The 24,179-nt window shown below is 35.1% G+C and overlaps 1 protein-coding gene across 7 annotated transcripts in view; it reads left to right on the top strand.

Moving 5' to 3' along the window:
• LOC110443334 (serine/threonine-protein kinase TBK1-like) overlaps positions 1–24,179 on the top strand; it is a 107,134-nt gene that overhangs the window by 75,925 nt on the left and 7,030 nt on the right. For 4 of the 7 annotated variants that reach the window (XM_021487506.1, XM_021487504.1, XM_021487507.1 and 1 more), the window contains 5 exons: positions 744–845; positions 1,974–2,070; positions 3,599–3,762; positions 4,780–4,884; positions 5,536–9,697. In XM_021487506.1, coding sequence (XP_021343181.1) covers positions 744–845; positions 1,974–2,070; positions 3,599–3,762; positions 4,780–4,884; positions 5,536–5,650 — 583 coding nt within the window. In that variant the 3' untranslated portion in view covers positions 5,651–9,697. Of the gene's footprint in view, positions 1–743; positions 846–1,973; positions 2,071–3,598; positions 3,763–4,779; positions 4,885–5,535; positions 9,698–24,179 lie in introns of those variants that run through there. The other 3 variants (XR_002462095.1, XR_002462094.1, XM_021487509.1) reach the window with 3 other exon arrangements.

The following is a 24,179-nucleotide window of genomic DNA, read 5'->3' as shown; positions in this document are numbered from 1 at the left end:
GGATTCCTGCCCCATCCCCAGGGGCTAGGGCGGGGCCCCAAAGGGAACATTTACCAATATTTTCAAATTCTTATCCTTTGATGACATGACAAGTATTGTATTTCACTTAGTTTACATGCTGATTTCCACATCACATCTAAACAATAAAATAAAGCTACCAGTACCTATGATATAACTCAGGTGACCGCTAAGGCCCTTGGGCCTCTTGTTTACCTGTCCTGATGGATATTTTATCCGTAAAATATTCATCCCTTCAATTTTTACCAACACAGTTTACGTAAATACAAAAAATATTGACATTATTCAGTGATAAATCTACATGCGAGTAATAATTTATTACATATAACACTGGTTTGCCATAAGGTTTGAAGCACATGACAGGTCAAGTTGGCTGTGAGGTCCAGAACATTTGGCAGTGTTCGATATTGTTGATTTGTGCGCTGCAGCCTTCAGTGAAAGTATCGGGTGTCCATCCAAAATTTAGTGTTATATGTTTGTATTTGAAATGTAATGGAGACACCTTTAGGAAATCACCATTAATCTTTCAAACGAAAATTTGAAACAAACCTGCGATGGAAATGTTAGAATAGTGCTGTAATGCATATCTCATTTATTCCGATTTATTACCAGTGAAAACAAATTTTCGGAAAACAAACCTACCAGAGAGATGATGTGCCTTCGTATAGAATCGATCATGTAATACTTCTTGTATTGTCACGATTTTTTTATTTTTTTTAATTCAGATTGAAATCGCAAGAATATTCAGCGAGACTCCTATCCATCCTGGAAGGCCATTGTCGTATCAATGTCATACAGACGTACGACGTCACCACCAAGCAGATCAGGTAATCTTTCAACTGGAAGCTGACAATGACATCAATTGCCAATATAATCAATCTTGATTAAAAAGTGTACATGCCAGTATGAGAGCAGAGATAGATAAAAAAAACTGTTTGTCCTTTCATATCGGCAGGTTGAATACATACCTCTCAGTGCATCATTTGTTGTTGGAAACTTGATAAGGATAAAATATGTATAACCTGAATAGGAATAATCTGCAGTTTTTGTGTTGTGAGTCATATACACAGCTTCTTTGATACGAGTTCTGTCTGCAAGACGATTTAGCATTCTCTGGAATCAAGGGAGGTGGCACCCTGAAAGTCCTCTTGACTGGAAAGTTTCCAACACTGCAACATATCTCCAATAGACACTGGAGGAGGGTACATCCTTTTTACTTCACTTGGCACATGTGGGCTTATGTGATGACACAGTGTTCGTCGTTTGTACATCCGGCATTGACTTTTGTCTTTAAACGTCTCCTCAATAATAAACTACTTGGCCAGTAGCTCACTGTGATGATTTCTTTCAAGTATGTCCAAATTAATGACCTTGGCCAACTTTGAAAGTCCCATAAACAAAATAATTCAAAATCCTCCAACAAAGATCCATTAAGTGTAAAATATTGATATTTAACCTATAGTGTAGGCCTGCCAGCTATCAGGTTTGTTTAAATATATTAAACCTTTACTTACTTTGAAGGTCACATATGTGACGTGTGTTAACAACACTTAATAGCAGGTGACTGATGCAGGACCATTAGGTCTTTTATCCCTTGAATGATGTATTTGCTCTTTCAAATCTACATGTTGGCAGAAACTGAAGCGGAAGAATACTTTGTGTCGGTTTATGCAGGAACCAGTTAATTTTTATTCTAATTAACAAATTCACTATGAGGAATTACAGTTACCGGTATATATTTCTTAAAAAGGTCTTGTCTGTATTTCAATTCTCCAAAACAGTTTGAACTTTAATGTACAGTACAAACTGGATTACCCTATGAATTTGTATAATTTTGATGTTTCCTTCATCTTACATTGTTTCAACCTTGATTTGACAATGAATTATTACACAGCAATAATGATGATCAATATGAAACGTGTACATATTGACAGAAATATGAACCAATATTGCAGCTTACTCCTGAAAAACCTACAGAGGACAAAGAAAGTCGATCAGAACATCCGCAGTGTGAAGGACTGTCGTGTGAAGCTGAGTGAAAGAATAGGCAAGGTTGGTAGAATCTTTTCATCTTCATAATATCAAATCAAAGTTACTACAAAATCTTCATCATTATTCCTGGTATTATTAAGCCACGATCTCTTAACTACAAAGTTTTACCTGAAGCATGTCAAATCACCTGGTAATGTGGCGAAGGGTTAGTTCATTGACAAGAAAGTGAATGTTTGTTACTTAGATCTTTAGTCTGAAAAATTTTTCTCCATCTTCTGACATGCACATATTCTAAACCAACAAAAAAGAGAAAATGTTTGGTCTTTGAGCCACCGGCTAACAAAGAATATTTGAAATGGGCATTGTTTTATCTTTTTACCATGGTGAGCTTATGCCGTAACGCAGCGTCCGTCGTCTGTCGTCCGTCGTCCATCCGTCCGTCAACTTTTCCTTTAAAACGCTACTAGTCCTGAACGGCCAAGTAGATTTTGACTAAATTTGGTCGAGAGCATCCTTAGGCCAAGGGGACTAAATTTTGTATAAATGGTGGGTGTGGCCCCCCTTGGGGCAGAGGGGCAGGGCCCAATAGGGGAAATAGAGGTAAAACCTTTAAAATCCTTCTTCTACCATAGGGATTAAGGGATTTTATCCTAATTTAGTCTGGAGCATCCTTGGGCCAGGGGGACTCAATTTTGTATAAATGGTGGGTATGGCCCCCCTGGGGCGGGGCCCAATAGGGGAAACATATCAAATTATTCTTTAAAATCCTTCTTCTTTTGTAGGAATGAAAGGGTTTGGTCCATAATTGGTGTGGAGCATCCTTGGGTAAAGGGGAACCAATTTTGTATAAACCGTTGGTCTGGCCACACAGGGGCCTGAGGGGCAGGGCCCAATAGGGGAAATATAGCAAATTATTCTTTAAAATCCTTCATCTTTTGTAGGAATGAAAGGGTTCGGTCCATAATTGGTGTGGAGCATCCTTGGGTAAAGGGGAACAAATTTTGTATAAACCGTGGGTCTGGCCCCCCTAAGGGCTGAGGGGCGTGGCCCAATAGGGGAAATATAGCAAATTATTCTTTAAAATCCTTCTTCTTCTGTAGGAATGAAAGGGTTTGGTTCATATTTGGTGTGGAGCATCATTGGGTAAAGGGGAACCAATTTTGTATAAACCGTGGGTCTGGCCCCCCTAAGGGCTGAGGGGCGTGGCCCAATAGGAGAAATTAAGCAAATTCTTTAATATCTGTAGCATCCTTTGGCCAAGGGGACTCAATTTTGTATAAGCAGTGGGTGTGGTCTCCCAGGGGGCAGAAGGGCGGGGCCTAAAAGGAGAATTGGAGTTAAAACCTTTAAAATCCTTCTTCGACCGTCAGGATTAAGGGATTTTATTCTTATTTAGTCTGGAGCATCCTTGGGCCAAGGGGTCCCAATTTTGTATAAACAGTAGGTATGACCCCCCCTCAACTTTAACAAAATCCACATTTTGCTACCTGATTTTGCAGCAAATACCTCAGAAAATATCAAATTGTCATCAAATTATTTTCTTGATGTTTCTCCATGAGCTATGAAATTGATGATAATGTCTTCACAGATGGAAATTGAATGCAAGAAGATAGCTGACGAAGCCATAGAAATGACGCAGTGGTGCCTTAGAACCACTGCTCAAGGTGCAACAGCTATGCCCTTGCTTCCATATGAAACCTTGTCTACTGCCACTCCGTTCAGTTCCTTCAGCATGGAGAGAGTGTCTCTCAGGTACGTCTACAGCACATTCATTGTCATGGACTCGTAGGAGTCTAATCGGCAATACTACTGTCTATGTGTAACTTAATATCCATTCTCTTAGTGATTGAACGGCATTTAAAAAAAAAATATGCCAGTATGAAATTTAAAAAGGGCAGTTCAATCAATATATTTACATTTTAACTATAGAGCAATTGTTTGATTTTATTAATTTATTCTTAAATAATTGATTTATTTACTGCGTTTTGTATATGCGTCGTCCTTTAAGCGACATTGGCGGAACAGCCCTATTTTAATGAGATTGGCGCCAATAATTAACTGTAGTCATTTGAGCATTTGACTCCAGGGCATTCTCGCTGTTATTCGAAGCGAATGATTGATTGGTCAATAAAGTGATCTGCAATTGTATACTTCTCATTTGCGTATGATGCCTGGATGGTGATTGTGATTGTTCATGACTTCATTGACCAAAATTGATCCTGACATGTCATTAACTGATTGTTAATGATGTCATGAACAATAGCCCGACCCATGATCAATGTAGCTCCGCTGCGTTTAGCCGGTAAAGCTTAATTTGCGACCATATAATCAAGATATTCCGCCACAAATCTCCAAATACCCGAGGTTGATATCCTATCGAATGAAGTAGACTGTGTGGAGTGTATGGTCATTTTGATGACTCAAAAAATCTGCAATGTTTTTTCAATATTTTTTTTACAATAAACTCTTATAAATGTGTATGCTCAGTACTGAAAAGAATATTTTTACAATAATGCATGAACTTTGAAGTAGTTACTAGAACACTTCATAGTTTAAGTAATTCATGAAAAAGACAGCAATGACCAGGATCAATGACATCAGCCGAGTGTTTGCATGCTGGGGAAACATCACCTGGAATCACTCAAAATCGGGCAACAAAATGATAAGATTATGTAAGTACCTAGAAGTATTATTTATAACCACCTTAAATTACAGAGCCATGTCTTTGTAACGTGAACATCTGTCTGATTTTTTTTATCATGATTATAGCATGAAGTCACTGATCGACAGCAGGAGGGAGATTAATGATCTTATGGCACAAAGCAACTCCAGATTGGAAGAATCTAGTCACCTGATGAAATCACTGATACACCCGTAAGTATTAAACACTGCGACATAGGGAACAATAGGAACACCTATAGTTTTAGTTCTGAAAACATATCTGGCATTTTGTAGTTTCTAAAAAGTTGAAAGTCAGGTTTGGGAAAATTTAATGTTGAGGTAGCCTATAAATTAAAAAAGGCTGCTGCTTGGTAATTTTCCCAATACAAAAACAAAATCACTCAACGTACTTTTGAATATACTCTGATTATGTTCATGAATATTCTGTTCATGAATTTGCAATCGGTAAGTGTGAACAAGTGAACAGAAAACCTTCAGTGTAATTCAAGTTAAAATGTAAAATTCAAGATTTAAAGGTGGATCTTAAACCAATTGAATTTTGACGGCAAGAAGTGTGTCAAGTCAATTTGAGGAGATGACTTGCCGAACAGTGGTCAGGTAATTTATTAACAGGTACTTTATGACCATCATAGAGAAGTTTATATGCATGATAAGAAAGTGTCTCGGAATATACTGATTACAGTCAATTTGGTTCGTGAGTCGGATCTTTCAGAAATAACGGTTAAATATACAGATGAGTAAACTATTAAATGTAAGATTCCAGTTGAACTGGATTAAAATCTTTGAAAGATGTTCATTTTATTACCTTAATCTTGTCATGTTTATTTCTTGCCGGGTTTACAGGAAGAAAGCTGGACAACATGAAGATCCTGGTCCATCTGAAATGGGAACGTCTGACTTGAAAAAAGTCACATTTCAGCCAAGCATCCAAGCCACATCTGGTGACTATGAACACTAAGTCATAGCTGAGACGTTACCTGGTGGGAACTTCTGTACACAACATTGGGATTCGTAATCATGGTAACGCAGATGCTAATGGTCACCAGATTAATGGCTGGTGCAGTTTAATCTGGACAGCGGATTGGTCAAAGATCAGAATCTCTCGTCATTTCTTCATTATCCCGGTTCTACTGGTAATTCACTGCATCCAAATATACAATTCAGTGCTTACTACATTCAAATAGCACAGATTTGAAACCATTTAGGGTCATAGAACATACAATGATCTTGGTGATGAAGTATTCTTGTTCAAAGCTTCTGTGACAAAATGACTTAAGTTTTAATTAGTTTGAATTATCAAGAACACAAACATGCATTCAACATAATATTGCCTCATTTTGATCATGAAATTCAATATCTATCAAATCTGACCTAAATTAAGTGGTAAAGTAAAAGTTCCATCAAAGCTTGCCTAGATTAATGGTGAAGTGCATTATCTATTAAATTTGACTCAGTTTTAATGGTGATGTATGTTTTCCATCAAAGTTGACATTATTCAGTTGATGAATAACGGTCTAGGTACATATTGGAAATGCCTGTTCTTTTAAACTGGCAGGAACAATCTAAAGAAACAATCCTTAAATCAATAAAATCGTAAGAACTAGTTAAATTCATGAATATTGTGCAATATAAAAAAGCAAAATCATTATTCTGATTTTGGTAAAGGAATGCTTGTGAGGAAATCTCCCTACCAAATAACTCATTCACCCCTGAAGACACATTTTAACTTTTCCAATCTGAGATTGCAATAGTTTATTATTAAATTTCATGGGTGAATGAGTTAATCTCCCTACCAATGGGAGAGAAATCTCCCTAATACATGTTCTAAAGTCATAATAGGTGTGCACAATAAATATTTTATAGGATTTGTAGCATCAGACTTTTATCATAGGAAGGTAGTATATTTCTTTAAACAGTGGGAGCACGGGTTCAATGTTAAGATTCAGATAAATCGGTAATGTTGTACAGAAATTCATAACGCATTGTCAGGAAGCAAAGGGTGCCACGATAGGTAGTAGACGTTATTGTAAGGATTTTATGATATACCAACTTAATTAATCATCTTAATATGGCTTCTTATTTTGTTCTAAAGTGTTGTAACAAATTTTATCTTACATCATTTTGTATATAAGTTTTAACAAAAACATTTTTGATTTTATTAATTTAATTGATTGATATTGTTATCATTTCTGAATTGTTGGCTGAGCAAGTAAATGTACTTTTATGTTGTAAAGTGATACAGGTAGTGTAGAACAGCGGTTTGATTGTGGCGAAGGACTTCAATATATCCACACTAGATCCTTCCTTTACCAGGCATGCTAGCTGATAACTGCATGATTGAGATGTCAGCTGCCTGTAACAACTCGAAATATACATCCACCCAATCTCCTCCCAACCTGATCTCCCCCCCGCCCAAATTTAACGCCTTACCCCTATCCCTGACAGTCCCCAAATGTCCTCCTACATTAACCCCTTGTCCCTAGTGATCCCCAAACCCCTCCCATGTTTACCCTTGTCCCTTCTCAAAACAGCCCACAGACCCCTCCCATGTTTACCCTTGTCCCTTCTCAAAACAGCCCACAGACCCCTCCCATGTTTACCCTTGTCCCTTCTCAAAACAGCCCACAGACCCCTCCCATGTTAATTTACATAATTTTAATTATTTGAAATGCATGCAAATTAAACATTTTATCATAAGCAATGTTTTGCTTTGATACATTGATTGAACTCAGGTTTTCTGCTTGTGCTTATTGACTTTGAAGTATGTGTATAAATAGCTACCAAGGTGTTTGAAATTTCTTTCTTATATGACCCTAAGTAAAGGACCGTTTTTTAGGCAATGTCCCTGGTGAAACTTTTGAATAAAGTTGTAAACAAGGCCTACTTAGAGCTCCTTGCTACATATTTGTGATTGATATTGATATACTTATGTTTATTGTACCATGAATCAGGTTTTCTGACATACTTGTACAAATAGATACCTAATTATTTGAATTTTCTCTTTAACCCATTCACCTCTTAAGTCACATTTGACCTTTCCAAATCAAAAACTGGGCAAGACACATTTTAATATGTAGGGGGAATAAGTTAATATTCTGATAATAAAGGACCAGTTTCTAGACAAAGTCCCTGGTGAAAAAGTCGTAAACAATGCCTATTTTCAGTTCCTTGCTAAAAATATGCATTGCGACTAATATTGAATTGATAAACCTTGTACAAAATCTTACCATGGTGTATTTTATGAAACTGTGTTAGACAATTTGTGCTTATAGGAAAACAATTTTATAGACTAGGTTTGTTTAGATCAAGGGGACAGAGCTAATTCCCTTTCTCACTTGGGCAAAAGCTCAACACCCTAACCAAAACGATGTATTTACGTAGTAAGGCATTAGGAAATTAAAATAGTCAGAAAAGCAGAAAACTTAAGAATCTAGACTGTTGCAATAATTGCAACAGATGTATTTTCAAGCGAAGGGTACAAAAACAAATCCCTGATTCTACAGGGGATTTCCACATTAATTGTTACAACATGACAGTGGATAATGGCAGGTTTATTCTTTTCCCGGTCCCCAACCTGCAGGGTTTTGAATATGAGACAGTCTTGAAAAAAAAAGACATCAATGTAATCAAAATTTATCTTGAAAATAGGATAGTATAAATAAAATTTAAAAAAATTAACCCACTGATGTTTTAAAAAAAACACTATATAATCTTATTTGCAACATAAATTTGATAAAAAATGACTATTTTTCCCCCCAAGATGTACAATATGCATATAAAAAATTCTAAATTTAAAATTTACTGAAAAACAATGGCATTAGAATTTAGATGAATTATTATTAATTTACAAAAAATAATATGTAGCTTATTTTCAATTTATAAGGATACTTTATCACCAAGATTGAATTTGAATCTGTGTCTCTTTGAATGTAAATAAGCACTACAAATGTGATATATAGTGAACCGCAGGTAACCAGCTTTTTCTTCGGGCAAGGATGATGCCGATTCTCAGCAACCCTCAATCACGTCAACAGCTTGTGTGGTCAGAAGAGGCTTTACAGTAAAGTATGAAAGGAGCGGTAACACAACTTTATTTTCACCGCTGGAATGCACACCACCCTAGATAATGATCGTGAGGAGAGATTGTGTTGTAATTATACAGAGTATGATCAGTCTATCCCTTTTCTCCTGAACCAGCCTTTAGTCAGGACGCTTAACACAACAGATATCCTGGATTATTTCCTGAAAAAATTGTGAAGAAGAATTTTCGTGACAGTAACACCATCAAGTGACAAATGCTTGGATGACATCACTGTTAAGGCAATAGTATTTGAAACCTGAGTTAAAATATCCCTAAGCTATGGGGAAAGGTACCTGATCATAGATATACTACCACATATATCTGATCTTTCCTTGACCTAGAATTATGGAAGTCTGTATTTGATCAATTACCAACTTCACTAACAAATTCGAAGAAGAAAATGAAAAAAAAAATCAAAGATTAAAAAATAAAATCTATTGGTAGTATCAGGAGGGGGAAAAACGTTTTTTATTGTAAATGAGGAACATCCAAAGAAAAGGTGTGAAAAAAAATCCAGATAAGCGTGAAATTATTTCACACGGAGTGAGGCATCAGATCGAATGTGTTGTTATGTATATTTCCATGGGAAAATACCGTTCATTGTGTGCACATTTCTGTGCTAATTCCTGAAGGTCTTCACATTTCTGGGAATGTAGATCCAGATTGACCTTACAGCCGGTTGGGTACCGGTTACAACTTCCTACTACAAGTTCCAACAAGGATTCGTCTCAGTTTGATCGAGTGACTTATTATAAATATGAAGCTGTCATTGATAATGACAATGTTTAAACAGCTTATGTCTAATATTATATGTTCCATAAATATTGCTCTGAGCTTTTCCGGGATACCTACAAACTGCAGTTTGCAACTGCGGTTTGATGTTATGAATATATATTGTATAAATAAATACATTGTATTTTGCAAGCCAATTTTTGAACTTTTTTAATCTTGATTGATCATTTCTTGCAGTTTGTCAGGTTAAAGCAGCTTTACATCTAACATTTTGAACATTTTGGTCCATCAGCATACAATTTATAGTACTATGCATTTTAAAATTTTCTAAATGTTTTTCGTGCTGCCTGGCCCTACACAAATGACCAAAAATACTTGCTTACCAATCAGTTTTGACTGTTAACTTAAGTCAAAAGAAAACAGTTCAAATCTTGGCTTTTTAAACATGTGTGTTATTGGCCAAATATAAAATATGTCTGTTGCCTCCTTGTATTTTACTAGATTGTCTTGGAATGGTCTTGAAACCAGACATATTTTAAATTTGGCCTTTTTTATTTGCAGGATTTGAGTCGGCTTCCTATAATGATAGCTGTACCCTTTACCACCAAACAATTACTTTGGTAGGCATGACAAGTTTACAACCGTCTTGTTAGTCATGAAATATCATGACAGAAATAGCAGAAACTTACAGGCTGAATACCAATGTGAATGTTGGATTTTCATGTGAATAAGCCTTGAGCATATTGTCATTGATTTTTTTTTATCGACCATTCGGATCCTACAGGAGTGGATTGGTTCAGTACGTAATTTAGAAAGCTGAGGCCTTCCAGAGAGATGGTTTGTGTGATTGTTTTTGATTGCTATCCTGTCATAGGACTCTTCAAGGCTCCTTACCGGTATATTCCCTAAGGTAAGACTCTAAAATCATAGTGGACTCTGTTGGTGATAAAATCTACGTAGAAGGAATATTTCAAAAGAAGTGAATTAAACAGATTGAGCAAACAATGAAAGAAAACGTCTTTAATGCTCATTATCAATATATTCCCATGAATAGGGCTCTTAAGTAATAGGTCCTGTGTCTTCATAGACGCAAAAATGATGCTGCAGTTATACACAGTCTACGCGGGACTAAGATATTAGGTAAATTATGAAAAGCGTTTATGCTTGTTATTATAAGGCTCTAAAATCATAGTTATGCTTGTTATCATAAATGCCAAGACTTAATTCACGTAAAGAAAACCTCTGTCGAGGACACTTTTGCACTAACCTAAACATATAAGCGAAGCAAGCAACCTAATTATATTCGGAAGATATGTTGCTTGAAACATTGATTGCGGGTTGAGCGTTTGTCATAATATATCTTTGTGTGGTTGAGCGTTTGTCATGATATATCTTTGTGTGGTTGAGCGTTTGTCATGGGATATCTTTGTGTGGTTGAGAGTTTGTCATGATAAATCTTTGTGTGGTTGAGCGTTTGTTATGGTATATCTTTGTGTGGTTGATCGTTTGTCATGATATATCTTTCTGTGGTTGAGCGTTTGTCATGGTATATCTGTGTGTGGTTGAGCGTTTGTTATGATATATCTGTGTGTGGTTGAGTATTTGTCATGGTATATCTTTGTGTGGTTGAGCCTTTGTCATGATATATCTTTCTGTGGTTGAGCGTTTGTCATGGGATATCTTTGTGTGGTTGAGCGTTTGTCATGATATATCTGTGTGTGGTTAGGCGTTTGTCATGATATATCTTTGTGTGGTTGAGCGTTTGTCATGGTAAATCTTTGTGTGGTTGAACGTTTGTCATGATATATCTTTTTGTGGTTGAGCGTTTGTCATGATATATCTGTGTGTGGTTGAGCGTTTGTCATGGTAAATCTTTGTGTGGTTAAGCGTTTGTCATGATATATCTTTGTGTGGTTGAGCGTTTGTCATGATATATCTGTGTGTGGTTGAGTATTTGTCATGGTATATCTTTGTGTGGTTGAGCGGTTGTCATGATATATCTTTGTGTGGTTGAGCGTTTGTTATGGTATATCTTTGTGTGGTTGAGCATTTGTCATGATATATCTTTTTGTGGTTGAGCGTTTGTCGTGATATATCTGTGTGTGGTTGAGCGTTTGTCATGGTATATCTTTGTGCGGTTGAGCATTTGTCATGATATATCTTTGTGTGGTTGAGCGGTTGTCATGATATATCTTTGTGTGGTTAAGCGTTTGTCATGGTATATCTTTGTGTGGTTGAGCATTTGTCGTGATATATCTTTGTGTGGTTGAGCGTTTGTCATGATATGTCTGTGTGTGGTTGAGCGTTTGTCATGGTAAATCTTTGTGTGGTTGAGCGTTTGTCATGATATATTTTTGTGTGGTTGAGCTTTTGTCATGATATTTCTGTGTGTGGTTGAGCGTTTGTCATGATATATTTTTGTGTGGTTGAGCTTTTGTCATGATATTTCTGTGTGTGGTTGAGCGTTTGTCATGATATATCTTTGCGTGGTTGAGCGTTTGTCATGATATATCTTTGTGTGGCTGAGCGTTTGTCATGATATATCTGTGTGTGGTTAGGCGTTTGTCATGATATATCTGTGTGTGGTTGAGTGTTTGTCATGATATATCTTTGTGTGGTTGAGCGTTTGTCATGGTAAATCTTTGTGTGGTTGAACGTTTGTCATGATATATCTTTTTGTGGTTGAGCGTTTGTCATGATATATCTGTGTGTGGTTGAGCGTTTGTCATGATATATTTGTGTGAGAGGAGGGTGATGGAATGAGAAATAGGTTAAAACTAGGGCTTAAGAGAGCTTTCTTTGAATGTCTGGTTTGTTTTTATACACCCGTCAAATGACCATTGCCATGAACAAGTTCGATAACCAAAATTATTTACCTGTTATTAAGGGAGTTATGGCCCTTTATAGAATTGACGTACCACTTTCCGCTCAATAACTTTAGAAATTATTATTATCATTAACTTGTGTAATGTCATAGGGAAACTCATAAAAGAATATTTAAATGCCTTTCGGGGAAGAACGACTCTTTAACCTGACCAACTATCATCAAATTTATTTAAATTTGACATTTAGTAGTTTATCTTCATTATCATACCAAGAATGAAAGGCTCGTTTTCGTCTCTTCCTCATTACTTTTATGTACATGGACTGATATTTTACAATGATTATCCTGGTCAATATATTAAATAGAAATGTCAAGTTATAACCGATGGGTGTAAATAAACAAGGCTACTTAATTGTTGCGAATATTCTTGCAAAAATTTAAATCTATTCAGTGTTTTGTGACCAGATGTTGTTGCAAAATGTATGTGGTTTGTTTGTATGCTAATTACTCAACCATGATGGTTTGCAAAATCAGCATATAACGAAAGGTTCTGCTAAATTTGAATAATTTTTGTGAACACCCGATTTATACAGATTTGGAATATCTCTGATACTTGATACTTTCCGCTAAGGTGAAAAACGAATCAGAATGAACTAAAGAAAAAATGAAGAAACACGTATTAACACCAGATCAATTCCCAACTTAGACTGTTTGGTATTTTCAAAGATATTTTGGCACACATTTGGGAAAATAACTGTTTATAATTAAAGGATATCAAAATATTCACATAAGCAAGCATGTCAAGAATGGAGTAAACCAAGCACCCCTTTTGTTATCTGCAAAATGATAGCTCCACGTAGCAGCATTTCTCGCAGTCTCCCTTTCACGGACGACTGACGTACTGTGAAGAAGTGTTGACCGTTAAGTTTTAAGATCTGTGAATTCTTCTCAAGATTTACATTATATACTAATTTGTTAACAACTAATCCGTTAAAACCAAAAGTGTTAAAGTAACGTTATAAAATAAGTAATAGCCCTGTTTCCGTCTATAGATGTTACATATAGATAGGAACAAGGAATTTTTCAATCTTTATTTTAAGAACCAACAGAAGTCCTGAAGGAATAGACCTGCCTTATGATGCAGTAAATGTATATATCGTTTGGCTATCTGCATCAATCTACTTATTTTTTAAATGGAGGATTCCTTCCATCGTATTTGAGTGATTAATTTCTGTGATCTGTGCAGTGCTGTAGGAAATCTATTACAGAACGTACATTATAGGTGATAAGTCAACCCATATAAAATCAGTTTTGTCATACTGAGAATTATTGTGTTGGTAATACATGTATATGCTAAATGCATATAATGTGTTCTTCCAGTTTGATGCTTTAAAGAGGTTTTTTTATGTTAGTAATAGCCTAAATTTCTAAGCAAACACTTTTTCAGAGATTGATATATTTTTATAAAACAAATTTACTGCTTTTTACATTTTTTGTTGATTAAACATGTATATGAAAGGTTACTAATCGTACAAATTTATGCGTACGATTAATATAGTATCAGTCATTTATGTGACTTTCGCTGTGCAAAGTGTTTGTTTATTGTTTACTGTGTAACCTTGCAGAGCACTTATTTCAAATCATGTGTGAAACAAGTTTGCCACATAGGTGACCATTTTTTGCTCAACTGCCCAAAGGTCTGTCGTCCGTCGTCGTCCATCAACTTTTCCTTTAAACATCTTCTTCTGAAGAACCGGACAGGTCCAGAGTCATGATATTTAGCTATAATCTTCTTTGGTAGAAGCTCAACAAAGTTTGAGAACCAAATATCCTGGGATAGAGTCCAACACACTTTGAGAATGAAAAATGACTTTGACCTACTTTCAAGGTCACAGCGATCAAATATGTCAAACTCTTCAAACAACTTCTTCCGAAGAACCTAAAGGTATAGTATCTTCATATTTGGCTGGTAGCTTCTTAAGGTGGATCCCAATAAAGTTTGCGAGTGAAAATTACCTTGACCTTTTCCTAAAACATTTCAAGCAACTTATGAGGAACTGAAAAGTATAGAATCTTAATATTTGCTGGTAACTTCTTTAGATAGAGCCTGACAAAGTTTGCGAATTAAAATTACCTTGACCTACTTTCAGGGTCACAGGGTTCAATTCTGTCAAAAACATCAAACAACTTCTGATGAATAATCGAAAGGCATAGAATCATAATATTTGGCTGGTGGCTTCTTGGGATAGAGCTTACCAAAGTTTGCAAATGAAAATGACCTCAACCCACTTTAAAGGTCAAAGGGGAAAATATGTCAAACACTTCAAACAATTTCTAAAGAAGAGCCAAAAAGCATAGAATCATATGATAATATTTGGCTGGTAGTTTCTTTCAACAGATGGAGCTGACAAAGTTTGGGAGTGAAATATTTGTAGTACAGTATAATATTTAATGAGAATATTTTGTTATGACTGCTTAAATATTCATGTGAGCGATACTGGCCCTCTGGGCCCTTTGTTTATCAAGATCAGTCTTTTTTTTTTTTAATTTAATTTTTTTATTTTCAAAGATTTTCAGAACATGTACATTATACAGAACATCACATCAACACATATCCACACATTCACACATATCTACTATTGAAATTATCAGCAACCTCATCCTCCTCATCATCCTCATCATCTGATGCTGATTTTATACAATCACCAAGACACATTCAATTTTCACACACTTTCACACATAGAATAGACAAAACAAATGGACAAAGAGCACTGAGAGAGAGAGAGAGAGAGAGAGAGAGAGAGAGAGAGAGAGAGAGAGAGAGAGAGAGAGAGAGAGAGAGAGAGAGAGAGAGATCAGACTGCCAAATCTGAGAAGATACTAAATAAAATAAATAACTGCTGTGAGTATTTGTCAATATTTTGTTTTTTTTAAGTAGAATAACAACTAATAACTTAATATAAATAGTCATAATATTCAGGGTTAGTTGAGGTCAAGCTCTACTAATTTTAACCATTTTTCCCATTCAGAAGTAAATCTTCTAAGGCCTTGTTCCCCTTTACCACGAGCAATATATTTCTGAACCTTATAGTAATCTTTAATCGAATTGACTAAAGCCGTCACATTAAGTGACTTATGAAAACATCTGGTTTTGTATATATATTGTTTAATGAACAGAGTAATTTCATTATCAATTCTGGTATAAATTCCAGTTTGGTTGATAAAACCAAAGATCATTGATTCTTTATTTAGTGAGAAAGGAATAGTGAGAGCACTTAAAAGACTTTCAAAATTGCTCAGAAATTTTTGTACTTCCCTGCATTCCCATAAAACGTGGGTAATTGTCTCCCTTTCTATGATACAAAAAACACAGTGTGGGTTATTTACAAGTCCAATTTTGCATAAATAAGAATTGGTTGTTAAAATATAATGATTAATTCTAAATTGCAACCATTGCAATTTTGTATTTTTTGTAACCCTGAAAGGAATAGCATATATCAAGATCAGTCTTATTCTTGGGATTTTTTGCAATACTTTAGAGGCAGCTACTTATTGTGATGATCTAGTTTGTTTGACAAAATCATAGAATCGCTAAATAGCTTACAAATTTAGATTCATTATTAGTTGTGCAACACGAGGAGGCGCGACAGGAAGTACCTGGTTTGCTCCTTTTTGTGTAGTTCAGCATGTTTTTCCTTCTCACTTGATGTTTCATATTTTATATTAGAGCCATTTTCAGAATCCTAGTTCACATAGACTCATGACAATTGGTTTAATTTCTCCTTTATTGCCTAACATGCTTAGAGAAGCAAGTCTGCTTGTAAATATTGCCGTTGTCATATTTTTATCGATTTTGAGGTAGAGAGAGAGAGAGAGAGTTAAAACATCTAGTATCTAGTTTTATATATATAATGCTTTATGAGAATTATAATTTCATTATCTACTGTGCTGGTCTGTGGTGATTTGATTCCAAATAGGAAAGATTCTTTATTTGTTGAAAAGGCAATAAACAAGATATCTAAACGATTTTCAAATTCCTGTAGTAGTCCTTGAACTTCTCTGCATTCCCATAAACATTTTTTTGTTGGGAATAAGTCCAATATGTTCATATTGTGTTTACACGATCAATATAGAACTCTATAAAATAATAAAAATCGAGACCTCAACGAGCTCTAACAAGAAACTACCTTTTTGAGATGCTACTTTCAGTGTTTCTCCATTGTGTTGATTTACTCATTAATTGAACCTGCTTTAATTAAGACCACTATATCTGTACTTCACAAATATGGTCTCTTAATACAAGTTCGTACTTCAATATAATTTTTCATTATTCGAGTGGTTTTTTCGCGTTGATTCATTTCTTTATGCATTAAAATATTTCATTCATATCAGCCTCATTTGTCATTCATACAAGTTGTGTTGCATGACGACATCACCAGATATCTTTTCATCGTCGATGTGGTTGCGGGAGCATTCATCACTCACATTGAGCTTAACAGACATCATCATTATTCATGATTGCTTATCATACTCTGCTTAAACTGAGATTGTAGTTCAGGTTTTAAGAAAAAAGCATCACAATATATGGTTACTATGGATTCTAACTCAATAATTGGGGATAAAAATCAAAAATCATCTAATGTTTAAGCTTCCACTCTACGTCAGAGGGATATAATCTTCTATAAATGCTTCAACACATTCTTGTTAAATTTATAAACATGAACTATAAACTTTATTTATTTTACAACAATTACGAAACAAGTTATTTCAACTTATATTAATCACTCTTGTTAGCGCGTGGGGAGTCTTAGTGTTGAAGGAAACCGGAGTGCCCGGAGAAAACCCACGTTGTCGTGCAGGTGACCCTAAACCTTTTCACGTCCGATCGGGGAATCAAACCCCTTTTTAAATTTGAATTGTATGACGAGTTAAACAGAAGGGGTCTAATAATTTATACTCTATTCAGCTTAGATTTCAAGTCCAAGCAATAAAACAACACCTATAACTACTAATTCTAGTTCAGCTTAGTTTCGGGCTCAAATATAAGCGAGAAGACCATTATTGCTTGACATACTCCGTTAGTTCTTTTCGAGTATAAGGAAAATACGCCACAATCTATTACTGCTTACTCTACGCTGAGATTCTAACTCGGGTATGAAAAGCAAGACGCATCGTCATCTATAAATGTTACATATACTTCATTTAAGCCAAGAGTTTTTTACCGTTGGTCCAAGGAAAACACATCATAACAATGATTGCTATCATATGCCATTTAAGCTTGCACTGTATCTAGACTCCAAGGGTAAAAACATCATTTTGTATTACCCATTCTATATGTGCCCCTCAGAATTTCAGGAAAAGGATGTGTCACCGTTTTATAACTGCTTTGCATGCTCAAATTTAGCTAAGATTCAAGCTCATGTCTTACGGGACGGGGGGGGGGGGGACATGTCTATTTATTTTAATAGGATGACAATTTTCATCCAGATGACAATTAGGCGGGTAGATATTATTTTAGGAGAGGGTATGGTGGTAATACGTGATTTACAGAACAGGGTGCGATCCTCTGGAAAGTTGTAAGATCGCAAGGCACTGGCGTGGACTTGAAACCCCGTAAACTTGGCCTCAGATAGTTCCGCCAATTTAAATATACACAACAGTAAGTAAAATGGAATATATATTGAATCAAGGATGAAATGAGTAACTTGGACTTGCATTCTAGCTCCAGTCTTATAAATGGACACATCAACATATATAAATGCTAAACATGCATCATTAAAAGCTCAGATTGTATCTCAAGTCTACGGGGAAAATGACATCATCTATGATTGTTATATAAAGCCAGTCCACTTAAGCTTATGTTCTACATGTAGTCTTTTGGGGAGGGCAATGACGCAAAAGAGCCAAAACAATGTTTGACTGTATTAATTAAAATATATTCATCGTTTTATACTATTAGGATTTAATCATATATCCATAATATACGCATAACGTATTTCCACTTTGTATTTTTGTGACTTTTACGTCTTATATATAGTTCTATGGATAGAAACCATTAATGCTACTAGACAAATAACAATTACTATCGCCTTTTTTTAACAATTTGTGTATCATTATTCAATCCAAAACGAAGATACACATGAAAGAGGAAGTCCGAACTTTTTACAATGATATCGTTTTACCAAATGAAAACTTTAATTTAACAACGGAAAACGATAGCACATTTAGTGAATACAGGGACGTATAGTGAAGAATATCTCATCGGTAATTGTTATGTAAAGGTTTCAAAAGGGCTGGGTGTGATATGTTGTGCACTTGTAAATGCATCAAACTGTTTGAAAGATAAAGCTGGTGGTTCATTTAGGAATATCTGTTTGAATAAGTGCTGAACACAAAGAATTCACAAAAGTTGATTTCTGAGGGTATTTTAAGAGAAGAAGCATATTATATTTATTAGGTCACCTGAGCTTTAGCTCAAGTGACCTATTGCTATCCGTTTTCGTCCGTCGTCGTCCGTTAACATTTTACATTTCAAACTTAAAATCAAGTTCTGCTGGGCCGATTGAACTGAAAGTTGGTAGGAATGATCGCCTCATGGTCCTGACAAAGTGTTGTTATTTTTCGGGTCGATCAGAAATCCAATATGGCCGCCACGGCCGCCATTTTGAAAACCTATTTCAAACTTAAAGTCAAGTTCTGCTGGACCGATTGAACTGAAAGTTGGTAGGAATGATCGCCTCATGGTCCTGACAAAGTGTTGTTATTTTTCGGGTCAATCAGAAATCCAATATGGCCACCACGGCCGCCATTTTTAAAAAAATATTTCAAACTTAAAGTCAAGTTCAATCAGAAATACAATTTGGCTGCCATGGCCGCTATTTTGACAATACCTATTTCAAACTTAAAAACAAGTTCTAATAGGCCGATCTCACTGAAAATCGGTCTAGGAATGATCAGCTCATTGTCCTGACAAAATTAAGTTAACATTATACTTAACTATTTTTTACTCAGATTAGTACATATTTCAACAACAAAAATAAATACTGTAGGACTCAGGTGACCGTTAAGGCCCATGGGCCTCTTGTTACATATGATACCGTTTTAACATTGTAACATTTCATCACAGTAAAAGATAATAGAAGTACCACATCGACAGCACTGAAATACTTTAATGTGCTTTTTGCAAAAGACTAAAAACAGGAACAGAGGTGACACCGATATTCTAGGAAACTATCATCAGTGTTAAACCTCCAATAACAAGTAAAACCAGCTACTCCAAAAAGGAGATATCACTATAATGAAGGTCTCACATTTGTAGTTATTTTCACTTCTATTTAATGAGTCTTATATGGAAAATAACACGTTCACTCCTACGTTGAATCACATAGAGTTTCTCGTACCTGTTCATACGATTACTACACCATACATTCTGTTCTAATTTAAGACGTTTTGGTAAACGCTTTTTAGTTTCTTTTGTTTCAACTATTTTTTCTTTTTTTTTCTTTCTCATTTTCATTTCATGTGGACGTTGTTTCATCAAAGTATTCAATGTGAGCCATCATCCTTTATAGCTCTAAAAGCTATTACGATTTCGTCTTAGGTCAGTTTTTCCTGCAAGGTTACACACAGCGAATAGACACTCCCAATGCAGAGCGGCAAACAAACTAATTAATCAAGTGACATGTATTCAAAATATGATATTTTATAAACTGCAGATACATGTTTAATTAACTGATATTGCAACAAATCGATGAGATGACGGTGAGAGCATCAAACATGGAGTATTCCACCTTCCCCAAAAACTACTAACTAACAATTCAGGATCCTCGTTCCTCTGGAATCGTATCGGACACTTTTTCCCGGCATGGCTATGGTTTTGATTAGATATTTATTAAGGGAAAAAACGTACTTTACGGAGATTTAGGTGAGGTCCATGGTATGACTAGAGCTTTGATAAAATATTTTTGAAAAGAAAAAAAACCTTAAGGAAATTTAAGGCTGGGGGTGGAGACTTAAATCAGATGAAATAAACAAAAACTCGACAACATTGTCCCGTGTGTCAAAATACAGAGATGTCAGACCAGGTTTCAAAACCTGGACCTTCAGTCATTAGAGTGTCGCTTTACTTGTTGTTGAACAGTAGTTGTGCTACAGTTATAGTCAACACGAAATTCATGGGAGGTAACCTTATATACGAACTATGGAATTATCTAGTGTTTTACTTGCAGTGTGACAAGGATCCTTAATTGTCACTTGTTGGCTGTTCCAATTGTTACCACTACCACACAGCAATACTATGAAAGTAATACTAATTTGTGTTTTAGATGAAATGATAAGAATAAGCAATGTAGATTTCAGATAATAAATTATTACTTTGTATATTAAAATGTATTGAGTTTTTAAAGCTACTAATCATTTGCTTCGTATCTCTAATAATTTGAACAGAAACAGCTTAAAGCTCAACGTGCTTAGCAACACAATCGAACAGGTGAATGTTCTCAATATTGGTCAATAAGTACTTAAAATACGGGGAAAGAAAGTGAATTTTAAAAAAAAATTGATGCAGAAAGCCAGACATAGTACGCATTTACTGCACTATATGGCCATATGGCTTCATCAGTGGTATAAAAGGTCAATAGAGGACGGGGAAATGTAGAGGAAAAGAGAAGACATAATATAACCCTTTCACCCTAGGTAACTTTAGTGGACTCTACCATGCATTTATTGGGATAAATCCATTATGGTCTACAGTGGTGAAAGGGCTGAATAAAACTAATAAACTCCATTATGAAATCAAATGTTATTCATTCAACTGAAGGTGATAAATTAAGAAGCTTTGTCGGTCAATTTTCAGAGGTAAATTATTGTTTAATAGAAATATGTGAAAACGAAATTAGGAAAGCAGAATAAAACTACTTATGGCTGAAACGATACGCGGAGTGTACATTGACCATTGTTTTACTACTCACTAGAAATTATAACCAACTTCGCTAACCAAGAATTTCAATAAAAGTGGACAAGTCTTATAAATCAAATATTAGAAAGTAGTTTTAAATCTTAAAAATAATGACAATTTACTATCTGAAAAACATGTTCTAGGGAATGGCTGCCTATTTCAGCTGTACATACAGGTTTTATGTGCTTCAATTGAACCGTAATGGCAGTTCTTTTCTTAAAAATAAATCAACATAGCTTTTGAGTTGTTCGTGTAACATTGGTCTATAAGTTATGAACTCGACTGATATGTATGCCATGTATCCATAAAAGAATCTTCGTCAAAGATTTAAAGGTACAAAACGTTCCTCTGAACAATCCTCTTCATAAATATGCACTTCATGGTTGTTATTTAAATCAGGGAGGTTACAATTTATATAGATCGGGGTGTAGTTACTAGATAAATATCTGGTTGAAAGCATTTCATTCACAATTCCTTACTTGTTTTTATAAGGCTTGGGTGTGAACACAATACTTGGTGCTAGTACGTTTCTGTTTGTTGTATACTAATTTACTAGAAGTTAACATTTCTATGTGATGGCTGTGAACTATACATATTTGTTACATTTTGTTAATGTTGAAGTTATTTTGACTAACTGTAATACCATACTGGTCCATTGACCAGGAGTTTTAATCTACCTGGTTTTTAATCAGCTGTTTTTAAACAAGTTTAAATGGATACTGCAATACAATTTCAAACACATTGTTATCTGTTATCTCTAATTTAATGGGGGAATGAATTTGCAGTATTATAAGTTATATTTTGTACATTGTCATTTAAGTATTTAATGTATCAGTGCATTGAAAGGCTGTGAAAATATAGTTTTTATATTAGATTAGTATATGAAATAAGAAATAATTATAGTAATTCACATGGCATGGATTATTATCTTATTAAGCACACTTGGGTGCCTCGGTAGCCGTGATCGCTAACGCTCGCAGTCATTGTACTACTGTGTATTCGGTTCGATCCCCTTCGGTGGTAGAAAAAAGAGAGTGATGTCTGATAGGGTTAGTTGTTATCCCTCCGATGGCACGATGGTTTTCCTCCACCACGAAAACACCATTTGTTCCCTTAGCGGCGTCGTAATAAAAGCTCTACAGCTTTCATTAATGTTTTATCTTCAGATATTTTTTCCCTCATAGAACATTCATTACGGCGTATTTCATCTCCACGAATATAATTAAAAATAATGCATCAATGAGGCTACTCTTTGTTGGAATTGTGGGTAGTTTAATATTTAGATTATATTCATCAAAAGGAAACTGATTTACTCTCATACGTTATGCCAGTTAGTATTAACCAACATAAAGTATAATCACACTTACTAAACACGCCTTAAACTATTGTCAAACATCCCGCTAAACAGTATATTTTCATCCCAAATTAAATATTTAATGTTTGGACTTGAAACGGTTTACTGGCCCAGAGAGGACATAAATGACTACTTTCAAAATCAATTGGCTACTAATTTGGCGATTTTGAAACCGAGAGCAGAAAACATAAACACATGATCGTTTGACTTTATTTGAGGAATTGTGATTTTATTCGTTTTTAAAACCCTCTTTCTTTAGCCTTGCTTATCTGATGCAATTTTAAAACACAATTACCTGGTATGTTACAGCATAATGAGACTTACCATAAACGTTAAGAGTATCAATTAGATAATGTTTACAATGTTATAACCATGGCAGGTAAAACCAGATAATAGTATAATCAAAGTATAGAACATATAGATAGTGTGTTGTAAAAAGAAGATATTGAAGTTACATTGTATTTTTGTTTGTTTTACTTTGGTTATGGTATGTATACAGTCATAAAGTAAGACATCAAACAAAAACTAGGTTGCTTTTGCACCAGGAGCGAGACGGGCCAAGTTTTGTTTTATTTCATTCCACATAAATGTATAGGGACACCGGGGGTACCATTGGCAATGTGAAGACTGCCCATTCAGGATAAATCTGCAGAAAGAGAAAAACACACATTAGTGCCGCCAATCCTCCAGTGCCATGGGCACTATAATTGTATTTGATGTGGTTGTTTGAAGAGTATATACAAGCAGTGTAGACTAAAAACAATATATTATATTATACAAAATAATTAACAATTTAGAGAATAACCATTCGACTTGAACATCTTTTGTGCCAGTCATGAAACATGTACTCGTCAGTTGAAATTTCGAATTGTGATATAAAATGTACGTGGCATAAATGCAATACAATACACTGGATCGTAATCATGAGGTGTATATCACATTGGGTATATAACAATTAAACAATACAATAATCAAGGTTTTATATTTCATGAGAGATTATATTAATGAATTATTTTGTTCAATGATTGTCAGTTTAAGTAGCATGTTAATTAATAATGTTGCTTTTACAGGTACATATAGTGGGTTGTTACAATTAGGATTGCATGCTAATTTTAATATATTAATTAAGGGTATAAATAAGCTAATTGGTGATGATATAATATATTTTATTCATTAATTTTTAGGTTACCTGAGCTTTAGCTCAAGTGACCTACTGCTATCCGTTTTCGTCCGTCGTCGTCCGTCGTCCATCGTCCGTTAACATTTTACATTTCAAACTTAAAGTCAAGTTCTGCTTGGCCGATTGAACTGAAAGTTGGTAGGAATGATCGTCTCATGGTCCTGACAAAGTGTTGTTATTTTTCGGGTCGATCAGAAATCCAATATGGCTGCCATGGCCGCCATTTTGAAAAACTATTTCAAACTTAAAGTCAAGTTCTGCTGGGCCGATTGAACTGAAAGTTGGTAGGAATGATCGACTCATGGTCCTGACAAAGTGTTGTTATTTTTCAGGTCAATCAGAAATCCAATATGGCCGCCA

This window comes from Mizuhopecten yessoensis, unplaced genomic scaffold (assembly GCF_002113885.1).
Source record: "Mizuhopecten yessoensis strain PY_sf001 unplaced genomic scaffold, ASM211388v2 scaffold716341, whole genome shotgun sequence".
Classification (NCBI taxonomy): domain Eukaryota; kingdom Metazoa; phylum Mollusca; class Bivalvia; order Pectinida; family Pectinidae; genus Mizuhopecten; species Mizuhopecten yessoensis.
The sequence above is the reverse complement of the archived record's forward strand: the minus strand, read 5'-3'. Positions and strand labels throughout refer to the sequence as shown.